At 38.2% G+C, this 11,843-nt stretch overlaps 1 protein-coding gene across 2 annotated transcripts; it reads right to left on the reverse strand.

Annotated features, from left to right (window-relative positions):
• Positions 1 to 44: 44 nt before the first annotated feature.
• LOC120419461 (uncharacterized) lies at positions 45 to 11,583 on the reverse strand. 2 transcript variants are annotated; one of them, XM_039582143.2, is made up of 6 exons: positions 11,451 to 11,583; positions 7,140 to 7,293; positions 1,333 to 2,751; positions 888 to 1,215; positions 539 to 832; positions 45 to 482 (listed from the first exon to the last, which is right to left on the reverse strand). In XM_039582143.2, the coding sequence occupies exons 1-6, from the start codon at positions 11,563 to 11,565 to the stop codon at positions 216 to 218; spliced, it is 2,577 nt and encodes an 858-aa protein (XP_039438077.1). In that variant the 5' UTR covers positions 11,566 to 11,583; the 3' UTR covers positions 45 to 215. The 2 variants fall into 2 exon arrangements, with proteins under 2 accessions (XP_039438077.1, XP_052563451.1); XM_052707491.1 differs by lacking the exon at positions 11,451 to 11,583 and having other exon boundaries at positions 7,140 to 7,587.
• Between the last annotated feature and the right edge of the window lie 260 nt (positions 11,584 to 11,843).

Consider the following 11,843-nt stretch of genomic DNA (forward strand, 5'->3'; position numbering starts at 1 on the left):
GGGGTTTGAACTTTCGGATTGAAAGAAAGTCTTTTTGAGGGGGATTCTCCTTACAAACTAGTTTAATCATAAAATCAAAACGAATAAAATATCAGACTAAATGTACCAGCAACAGCAGCCACGACGGTAAAATCATATTTCACCACTCTAGTTTTGAAAACATTTTTCTCCTATGTTAAAATCATTAACAAACAAAACAGCTCTAATAGAATATCCTAATCCCGCTCGTCGGAGCTGTTGGCGGCGCTGTTGGCCGGACTCAGGTTCGGCACCAGATCGAACGCCAGCTGCATCTTGACGCAGTCCTTCTTGCGGTTCTTGTAGGTCAGGCTGTTGGAGCGGGGCTTGCGGCGCATAAAGTGTCGCTCGACCCACTTGAGCATCGTGAGCACGGAGTCCGTCGACGGGAGCCGGCGCTCAGCCGAGGTCTTGACGATCTGGGCGTTTGTGACGCGGAACGTCGCCGCCATTCCCTTGAGGGCCTGTTTTGAAGAAAAAATTGAATTTCCTGAACTTCCTAAACTCCTCAAACACCTACCATCATTGCATCCTCATCGGTCGCATCATCTCCAGCGTAGATGATCTTGATACGTTCGCTCCAGTCCACTCCGAACGCCGTCCTCAGAATATAAATCGAAGCCCGTCCCTTGTTCCACTGAACCGGAGGCTTCGCCTCCACAGCACAGTGCGCCTCGGCAGCCCGGAACCCATTGTTGATGATCAACTGGCGAGCCTTCTCCACCAAATCCGCACGCAACTCCAGCGGAGTCTCCCGATAGTGGAAGGTCAGCAGTGCGCCCTTGTTCTCCACCCAAGCTCCATCGTGACACACCTTTAATCAGAACAAAGTTAGTCTAAACCATAACTTCAACCCCCTAGAATCTCACCTCCTCCTGCAGTGCCTTCAGCAAGGTCGTCACCTTGTCCTCGTACTCCATCGGCATCGGGTGGATGAACTTGCTTCCGTCCGGGTGCAGAATCTCCAACCCGTGATTACCGGCGTACGTGATGCCCTCAATTCCGACCATCTTCTTGACGTTTTCGACGTTTCGGCCCGAAATTACAGCAATGTACACGTCCGAGTGGTTCGACAGTCGTTGCAGGACGTTCTTGGTCTCCGGGGGAAGGGTGGCCAGATCTGGGTGGGGCGCGATCGGGGCCAGCGTTCCGTCGTAGTCGAGCAGCAGCGCAAGCTTGTGGTTGTAGCCGACGTAGCTGCGAAAAGGGTTGGGGATTGTAGTAAAGATTAGTCATTTTAAGGCTCTGAAAGGTATCATTCCCAACCGGCCACTTTTTTCAAAACAATTTAAACAATCCACCAAGCATACTCACTTCAGCAAGTAGTCAAAGTCATCCACCGTCACCGGCTGCATGGTGGTCGTCCCGATCTCGTCCTCCTCGAGCGAGTCCATCGCCTTCAGGAACTGCCGCATCCAGCTGTTCACGTCCTGCTGCATCTCCCGCCTCCTCATGCGACCCATCCTCAGCGACCGCTCGTCCTCGGGCATGGTCAGCGCACGATGAATCACCTCCGCGGCGGACTCAATCTCGTACGGATTGCAGAGCAGCGCTTCGTGCATGGTTTCACCAGCGCCGGCAAACGGCGACACGATCAGGACGCCTGCTGGTTCGTTGATTTGGCAGGCAACGAACTCCTTTGCGACCAGGTTCATGCCGTCCCGGAGGGGGGTCACCAGGCAGACTGAGGAGTCCCGGTAGAAGCCGGCGAGCTCTTCCTGGCCGATGCAGCCGTAGATGTACCGGATGGGGGACCAGTTGGCGGTGGTGAAGCGGCCGTTGATGCGGCCCACGAGTTGGTCCATCTCTTCTTTCAGCTCCTGGTACTCTTTGACGTCGGTTCGAGAGGGGACGGAGATTTGAAGGAGGGTGGCGTTCTCGCGATGTTCTGGATGCTTTTCGAGCAGAACTTCGAACGCCTTCAGGCGGTTGACCAGTCCTTTGGTGTAGTCAAGACGGTCTACACCGAGGATGATTTTCTGGTTGGTTTTGATGAGCTTCTTGGCTTTTTTGGCTAGATCTACAAATCGATCGAATGGGATCCCAATTGGGAGTGGTCGAACACGGACAGAACGTCCACAGTGTTCGACGAGGAGATTCTTGCGATCGACACGGCATCCGAGATTCCGTTGACAGCAGTCGACAAAGTTCAGACAGTAGTCGCGAACGTGGAAGCCGATCATGTCACAAGCGAGCATTCCCTGGAGAATCTCGTCCGACCAGGGTAACAGACGGAAGATGTCCCACGGTGGGAACGGAATGTGCAAGAAGAACGCCATGAGACAGGGCAGATTCTTCTCGTCGGCTTCTTCGCGGATCCAGTTCGCTGCCAGCATCAGATGGTAGTCGTGAATCCAGATGATCGGAACACCCGGATTGGTTTTCTTTTCCAGACATCGCTCGAGCGCTTGAATCGTCTGAGCGGCAAACTCTTTGTTCACCTCGTAATATGACTTCCAGTTATTCGCGTCGAACTTGGCCCGACCGGGCATCGAGTGAAACAGTGGCCAGAACGTTTCGTTACAGCATCCATTGTAGTAGCTGTCGAACAGCACCGGCTCGACGTTCACCGAAACGACCTGTTCCGACAGCAGGCCAGCCGTCGGCGTACAATCCTTCGGGTCCGACTCCGGAATCTCGTCGGTCTTCTCCAGCGTAATTCCGGACCATCCCACCCACAGGCCGTGACCTTTGATGACGACCGGTGCAACTGCAGTGACCAAACCGCCGGCACTAAATCAAAAGAGAAGAAAGAAAGAAGGTAAACGCTGGTTAGAATCGTAAATCTGTGCGCTGGCAGGTCGCTAATCCGGTCTTATCAGCGTGTACACCAAGAGAGACTTGGAAAGTTTCAAACAAAATAGCGGAAGAATTTTTGCGTTGCACTTTAGGAAAACAAAACCACGGTGTTTAGTGTTTAGAGAAATAGTGGCTAATAAATTGATAAGGCAAAAGTGCAGCGCGCACGTAATCAGACAGCTGCTGCCTGATGATCACGTGATACAAGGTAGGACGAAGGCGTGCTCCGAATGTATTAGAATTATAGAAAACGATGACGAAGTCCGCACATCACCACTCGGGAGGGTCGTGAAGCTGTGTTCTGACGTAAATCGCGGCGGCTCCAGACGGAACGGAGCTGGACACTTGGGCAGAGCAAGGTCAGAGGTGTTCTGGGGCCTTTTTTTTGTTTTTGTTTGATAACAGGGTGAAGCTGTTTTAAAATATTTTCGAGCTGATTTGCGGGGTTTGGGCTGGGAATAAATAATTATTACATATTTTTGTATGGGCCACTAGGTCAGAAGAGCGTTTGATAAGCAGTGACGTAGGGAAGAAGCTGGTGGCAAGCATCAAAATATGTTATTGTTGCTATAACCGGGGTCGTAAACGGTTGTGCTTTGTTGAGTAACGATGCTTCCAGATTTGGAATTAGTTATATAAATGTTGAAGGAAAATTACGACGTTGTTGTTATAAAACATGTTCAAACATTGATTAAACACATTTTTTGTGATTAGGAACATCGAAGCAAAAATAAGGCGAAAAAATCTAGATTTTTTTTAGTATCCTGTTTAAAATAATTCCAGTTAGGCCGATGCAAATATTTAAGTTTTTGTCCCTCGAATCTAGCCGAGGTCGAAAGTGGCAAAAAATTGAAATACAGTCATCCCACATATTCGGAACGGATTCCAGATCGGCCAATGTTCAAAAAATCATAGCACATCGATAATTGAACTTAGTGATTCGCTTTTACCTTCATTTGAAAGCTTTTCTTGTGATCTTTCTAATGCTGTATCGAACATCTGCAAATTTTAACTTTTACATGAAGTTTTTGAAGAATTACTTTGACCCTTGAAATCCACAAATTCGGAACACTTTTTTTCTTACGAATGTAAACAAACTTTGGATCTCTCCAGGAGTACATATTTATTACCAAATAATGACTTCACACACTGAAACCAATGAAACTCAAGCTTAGTGATGTTTTATACATGGTTTGATAACTTTTTTGTGAAAATATCAGTTAAATTCAGGTGTTCCACAATTGTGGGAGGCACAATAACATCCCACAATTATGAAACAGGCCATTTGGTGGCAGTGTTTTGCTGCTCTGGACAAAATAGTCTAGGAATGAAGTTTTTTGTTCAAAAAGTACTACTTTTACTAGTGAAATAGCAAGATAATGTCCAAATGAAGGTTCTAAAAATAGTAAGGTCGACAGAAAAGATGCATTTGGCATGCTATTGACAAATTATCATAAAAGTGTTCCGAATTTGTGGGTGTTCCGAATATGTGGGATGACTGTATGTAACAATTGAAAGAACGAGCCAGACAACCAACATTTCAATTTAAAAAAAAAACCATTGGAAAATGCATTATCAATCCGTATAGTTGATATGTAATTATATGTTTTCAAAAAATATAAAATTTGACGAAAAAATAGCTTTCTGCGGTTTTGTACATCAAAAATTCATCAAAATTCAAATGATTTCAATAAAAAAAAAAGCTTTAAATAAAATAAGATTCTGCCTGAGCTATGAGAATTCATATATTTATAGGTCATTTTCATATGCAACTGAGTTGCCAGAAAAATCTTATTTATAGTATGCACAACAGAATTGCAAAAAAACGCGCTTTTTTGCACTCGTCGTAATTATAAAACTTGCAGTGACTCATAGGAAAATGTACGACTCGTTCTGAAAAGTCATTACTTCGCAACAGCAATTCCATAAGAAAGTTAAACTCAAAATAAAATAAAAATACCAAAATTGTTAAAAAGAAACGTATTTATATAAATAGCAAAGTGAAGGTGCCCCAAAAATTGAAATTTATGAACACTTGAGGAAAATCTTACCTTCTCGACATCATAACCGATTAAAGCTCACCTGGACGTAATTTGTTAAAATTATATAGATTTTTTTTTCGAGAATTTAATAATTTAGCTTCAAAAATTTAAGGTCCTATGTCTAAAAATATTTTTGTCAAAATATATCGAAAAGTTTTACAAAACCAACTTTGAAATTGCAAAAATTATTGATGAACCATCCGTAAATCCGAAGTAACAGCTTTTTTCAAAAAATTAAATTTTGGGAACCATTCAAACTTGGCCAATACCAAATTTGCGTCCAAATAAAATAAAAATATATTAAATAAATTTTATTTGGGCTGAAGAGCTACCTAACAAATATAAAAATGATATTAAAAGTTACAAAAGTCAGAAACAAATCATATTTTGTCAAAAACGTTAAATTTAGTGATTTTCGTGTTTTGTTTGGAGTAATATATAAATAATTTGAATGTAAGTTACAGTTTTGTACAGCAAAAAGTTTGTTTTCTTTCAAAAATAGTTTTAAGTAAAAACTTTTTTTCCAAAATGTATAGCATCCTTGAACTTTTGTTTGCATGTTACCTATTATTACTTGTTTACTACAAGCTCTGATAGCACGGCTAGATATAAGCTTGAATTAATTATTGTTTTTAAAATAAAGAAATGTTTTAAAACTCAAAATAAACATCTGTACTGCATTGCAGCTTAACAAAACATATGATTTCAGTTGTTTTGAATGCGAAAAAAAACTTTTTGTAAACTTGTATTCCTTATCTAAATAAAAAATTAAAAAGGGTTTTTCTTCTCAATGTTTACATCTGCCTTTATCAAAAAGATATATTTTTTCAAAAAGTCAGATAAATTTTAAACGTTGAAAACACTTTGATTTTTATAAAAAAAAAATCTTTTCGAGTTTTGCTCAGAAATTGGAATAAACGAACATATATATTAAATTTCCTGTTCCTGTTATTTAAAGTTAAATCGTTATTTTTTATGTAAAATTTAATTTCATCTACCCATGATGGGTGCTATTCAAAAGTTTTTTTTTAATGAAAGTCTTCTACCCTTTACATAGTCTATGAAATAATGTTGAAAATTCATGATATTTTTTTATTTTTCAGAATAATAAAAATAATATATATTGTTTGTGAAAAGATAACAATATTGAAAGGCAAATCAACAAGTTTTCATGTAATGAAGGGCAGATTTGGTTTGATTTAGTGTTTTTTTATTTTATTTTTATTCATGATAAAAATGGCAAGTATTTTGTAAAAATTAATATTAACATTTCCTTCGAACTTGTTTTTTTTAACAGCAATTGATAAATTTTTCTTATGAGCAGCAAAAGTTGTCATGAAAGTTTCTTATTGTTTTAAAATAACAGAATTTACGTTTCAATTTGCAAAACAAGTGCTGATTCAATGTTTAAAGAAAATTTATTTTATTTTTCACAACAAAAATGTGCAAATGACTCTACGTTTTCTCGTTTAATCTATACGCCAAATTTCGCATTACCTTTAATTCAAACAAAACTTTAAGCACTGAAAAAAGTAAAAACTTTTAGCACTGAAAGTGCTGCTTAAAACTACTTTTCCGCAGAATAAATTATACAGAAAAGGTTTCGAAAACGGTCCAAAAATAATTTAAAAAAAACTTGAGAAATCAAGCGATCAAAAAATCTTATAATTCTGCAATCAATGCAAAAACAACTAAAATCCATTGATATCTACTATCGATTTCTTCCAATGTATTTTAAAACGAAAGAGCGAATAATTTTATTAGAAACTCAATTTTTATGATTATTAATCCTGAGTATTACCTGAAATGATTTTGGAAAAAAATAAAATATCACTTTAAGTGACAAAATTTTAAGAAACCAAAGGAAACTTTTCGTATTTGATTTTATATTGCAGGAAAGTAGTTTGTTACTGACAAAATACAACTCTGAAAATTTCGAATGAGGCGAAAATCATTAAATTCAACATCTTTTTTATCGATTTGACACGGAAATTGACATTCATCAAAGTACATCAGTTCAAAGAAAAAAATACTCATACGCCCATCTAAACAAAAAATCTTTGATCTTTTTGATCACCAATAATTTGCAGTTTTCTAAAAACTGTGGAAAAATTCTGTTTTTTTTATTTTAAATTAAATTGATCTTAAGAGAAAAGATTTTCAGATATTTTCTCAAATTATCCATAGCACGTAAAGATTCTGATGTTCAAACTACGATTTTACTAAGGGGATTTTCCTCCGCTTTTCCCGCCACGACGATCGTCCCCTTTTTCCACTCACCTGGCGTGTCTGCTCAGCTTTCCGGTTTTGGGATCCCGCTTCAGCACGAACGGCAACCGGTTCGAGACCACAATCAGGCTGCTCTTGGTGTTGGCTTCCTGGGGGCTCGTGATGGTGATTTCGCAGTTGGCCATCGCCGCTGCCTTCGCCGCTTCTTTGGTGAGCAAATTAAACGTAGACATTTTTGGGTGTTTTTATGAACTGATATTAACTAAATCTTCACTCAATTAACACTAGGTAGTCCAACGGTCCACTTGGCTATCACAATTCGCTAGAGAGACACATATTTTGGCGCAGATTTCCGGGTAAAAGTTGCACAACTTCAGAGTTCCGTTAGGTTCGCGAAGGAGATAAGGAGCCACTGACTGCCCGGACTCGGTGTCCACTGAGGGGATCGGTTTTTAGGGTGCTTCCTCCAGGGCAGTTGAGATTCAACTGACTTTCGACGATGTTGTCCGACGCTGATAAAGGACTCTCGTCAAACAGCGTTACAGTTACACTCGGATTAAGCCGTACGCGTGCTGCCTCTGTGATTTCCACTCCTGTGAGTGTACTGTGCAAGTACTGATTACGGCCGAGCTAATCAGAGCCACTAGGTGGTGGTGGTGTTGGTCAGCTACGAACAATCCGCGGTTCTGTGATGATTCTGGACGATCGAGGAACAATATTGACGAAAGCGAACAAAAACAACAACAACGATCGACCGACCTCATCAGAGTGGTGGAATCTGTTTTGGGGACGTCGTCGTAACTTGCGACGATGCAAACACGGTCCTCCTCAGTCAAAGTCATATTTAATGGCTCCTGCCAGGGGCTTATCAGTGGCGGCTAACATGCTGATAACGGCCACCCGAACCATCACACAGTGGCGTTGAGGTGCTGTGATTGTTTTACGTGATTAGCGCGGAACACGGATTTGTCACTATTGAGTAGCAGCGCGACAGTTGATTGAGGGATTAGGGAGATCGATACTGGATTAGAGGCCGATTAATGTTATCAGATATGTTTTTCTGATCAAAATGAATTTTGTTTGAATCTTCAAAAAACATTAAATGCATAATTCTTAAATTGATTTTTCAAAGCTAAAGGAGCTTTAAATTTTTAGTTGAAAATGTTCAAAGTTTGTTTAAAGGATTTTAATAAGTAATTAAATTCAAAAAACAATTTTCCAGTCCACTTTTGATTTTGGACTAAAGATCAATTGAAAAAAATAAAATTTGTAAAAGCCTTATTACACACTGTACTCAGAAAATTGCACATTTTGTTTCAAGTTTTTGCTTTGCAAAAAAACTAAATTTGAAATCAAAATACAAACATTTATTGAAAATCATTCACAATCGTTTTCATTTTCAAATTAAATAAGGTGCTTTTAAACTTGTAGAAGTTTGACCATTCTTAATTTTATTTTTTGAAAATTTCCTTTTTAAACATTTTTCTGAAAAAAAGCATTGAAGATTAGACCAACGATTGCTAAGATATAGCTTTTGATAGAAAAAACAAAAACAAATATAAAAATGAGGTTTTCTAGATGGAATCCAAAAATAGTTACATAATCATGTTGGAATATTGCAAGTTCTGTTCATGTTCTGGTCAATTCGATTAAAATATTTATTTTTTTAAATAAATTATCAGCGTTTGAAAATATCAATAATAAGTCATCTTAAACCTCTGCCAAAAACACTAGATAAAAAATTTAAATTACAGGCAATGGTTATGGGTAATTCTCTACCAACTCACACGAAATCGGGAAAAGTTGCCCCGACCCCTTTTTGATTTGCGTGAAACTTTGTCCTAAGGGGTAACTTTTGTCCCTGATCACGATTCCAAGGTCCGTTTTTTGATATCTCGTGACGGAGGGGCGGTACGACCCCTTCCATTTTTGAACATGCGAAAAAGAGGTGTTTTTCAATAATTTGCAGCCTGAAACGGTGATGAGATAGAAATTTGGTGTCAAAGGGACTTTTATGTAAAATTAGATGCCCGATTTGATGGCGTACTCAGAATTCCGAAAAAAAACGTATTTTTCATAGAAAAAACACTAAAAAAGTTTTAAAAATTCTCCCATTTTCCGTTACTCGACTGTAAAAATTTTTGGAACATGTCATTTTATGGGAAATTTAATGTAATTTTCGAATCTCACAGACAATTTTGATATATAGACATAAGGGGTTTGCTTATAAACATCACGAGTTATCGCGTTTTTACGAAAAAAAAAGTTTTGAAAAAGTTACTTTTTGCGTTTCTCTTTGTTTCGTCGTCCGTGTCTGTCGCGGGTGACCATGAACGGCCATGATCGATGACGACCAACTTTTTCAAAACTTTTTTCCGTAAAATCGCGATAACTCATGATGTTTATAAGCAAACCCCTTATGTCTATATATCAAAATTTTTGTAATTGTCTGCTCTATAACTTTGTAGAACATTGTTATACTCTAAAAAATAACCCTGCAAAGTTAGAAAAAACACGAAATTTTAAAATGAAAAAAATTGTTCTAAATGAAAAAATGACCCTTCTGGGTCAATGTAGATTCGAAAAGTTCATTAAATTTCCCATAAAATGACATGTCTCAAAATTTTTTACAGTCGAGTAACGGAAAATGGGAGAATTTCTAAAAAATTTTAGTGTTTTTTTCGATGAAAAATACATTTTTTCGGAATTCTGAGTACGCCATCAAATCGGGCGTCTAATTTTACATAAATGTCCCTTTGACACCAAATTTCTATCTCATCACTGTTTTAGGCTGCAAATTATTGAAAAACACCTCTTTTTTCGCATGTTCAAAAATGGAAGGGGTCGTACCGCCCCTCCATCACGAGATGTCAAAAAATGGACCTCGGATTCGTAATCAGGGACAAAAGTTACCCCTTAGGACAAAGTTTCACGCAAATCGAAGAGGGGTCGGGGCAACTGCTGTGTAAGTTGGCGGAGAATTATCCAGATATATATTTATTCATTATATGCTTCAAACTTTTTATACACGTTTGGTATTGCCAAAGAAGAAATTTTTCTTCATTTATTCGATCATGCATGTTTCCATACAAATTAAAGGAAAGGTCATGTAAAAATGAAAAAGATTCGAAATTATTGAGAAGCAATTTTCTGAAGAATTTGGTTTAATTGCCGATGAGTTTAAAAAAAATAATAATTTTTCGAAAGGACTTTCCTCCTTTTTTACTTTTTGTCTCAGAAAATAAATTATTAAAACGATATTAATTTTTATTTTATTTTAAGTTATGATTTAGTTGACCAATATTGACATCATTTTAGCCATGTCAGTAAGAGAACAAAATGGTTCTGCCCAAGTTAGCAAGTTTTTCAATGTTACTGAGAAATAGCTTTTGATAGAAAAACAAATATAAAAATGAGGTTTTCTAGATGGAATCCAAAAATAGTTCCATAATCATGTTGTAATATTGCAAGTTCTGTTCATGTTCTGGTCATTTCGATTATAATATATATATATTTTTTAATAGATTTTCAGCGTTTGAAATTTGAAATAAATAAACAATATGTTAATTAAATTTATAATTTGTCAATGTTATTTAATGCATGTAACCGAACAAAGAAGGGATGACCATGTGCTAACATAAAATAAATCAAATTCAGTAATCCAGGTGAGTACATTTTATTCAATGAAAATTGAAACAAGAACTTAAAAAATATATTTGTGAAAAGTTGATTTTTGATACGAAATTTCGAAGCAAAAGAAGTTTAGATGCCTTTTAAGTTTTTGACAAGACCATCTAAAATACGTGATTTTTTGCTAAGTTTCTGTAAATGTTCTAATGAAAACCAAAACTGACAAAAAATGGGCCAATCTAAAAAGTTGCATAAATTAAAACAAAAATTAAAATTTGCTAAAGTTATCGTTCAGGTTTGATGTCAACCTAAATAAAATAAATTGTTTAAGTTTATTTAAAGCAATTAGGAAAAAAGCAAATTATTTGGACTGTTTCTTATAATCATATTTTTTGCCGTTACTGTCCTTCAACTAAACTCACAACTTCAAGCTGGAAAAAACTAGAACCAGTAAGATCAATTTCTTGCCATTATTCTTCCCAAGTTTGGCACGAACATTGCTTCCCACAAACGACGGATTTTCTTCCACGGACTTCTTCGCTCCGTCCGATCTAGACCAACCAACCACCTTATCACTTGGTCGCGATTTGTTTACTTTGTCGCTGGCCATCCGCCATTAGGGTCGTCGCGAGAGGAACTAGAACAAACGTGTGCGTGTGTGATAGCCAAACTGTCAAGGGCAGTCAATGGACTGCTGGACCTTCAAAAAGTTCGACCGGCTCCGTGACTTACCTTCAACTTCATCGAGCTTATTCTGGATTACTCTCATTTTGCAGCTTGAAACGGTTATTTTGCAGGAAAATCTTAAAATTTTAACAAGAAAACATATAAAACGAACCAAAAACATTCAAATGGTGCAAACACTTTCAACTCGACAATCACACACAATAGATCGGCACACCATATTGTTTCGAGTTACGATCGGTCACTCAAATAACTCACGATCGTGGTCCACTGCACGATCGTTAGTTGCTTCGTCATTGCCGCCGATGGGTGCTTTGGATCTTTGGACCCGGAGTGCCATAATTGCAGGCGGGTTGCATGCATGACCGCCACGGCAACAACAAACGGCATCAACGGGGAAACTGATAACAGCGCAGAGAGAGAGAGATGCTGCAGAATAAT

Source organism: Culex pipiens, chromosome 2 (assembly GCF_016801865.2).
Source record: "Culex pipiens pallens isolate TS chromosome 2, TS_CPP_V2, whole genome shotgun sequence".
Classification (NCBI taxonomy): domain Eukaryota; kingdom Metazoa; phylum Arthropoda; class Insecta; order Diptera; family Culicidae; genus Culex; species Culex pipiens.

Bases quoted from the DNA above. Each gene is read 5' to 3' on its own strand.
- LOC120419461 (XM_039582143.2), bottom strand. From the start codon at position 11,565: ATGTTTTTGGTTCGTTTTATATGTTTTCTTGTTAAAATTTTAAGATTT. The intron at 2,752-7,139 runs GTGAGTGGAAAA...CTTTTGATTTAG, and splicing joins AAGCTGAGCAGACACGCCAG to TGCCGGCGGTTTGGTCACTG. The intron at 833-887 runs GTGAGATTCTAG...TTCTGATTAAAG, and splicing joins TGAAGGCACTGCAGGAGGAG to GTGTGTCACGATGGAGCTTG.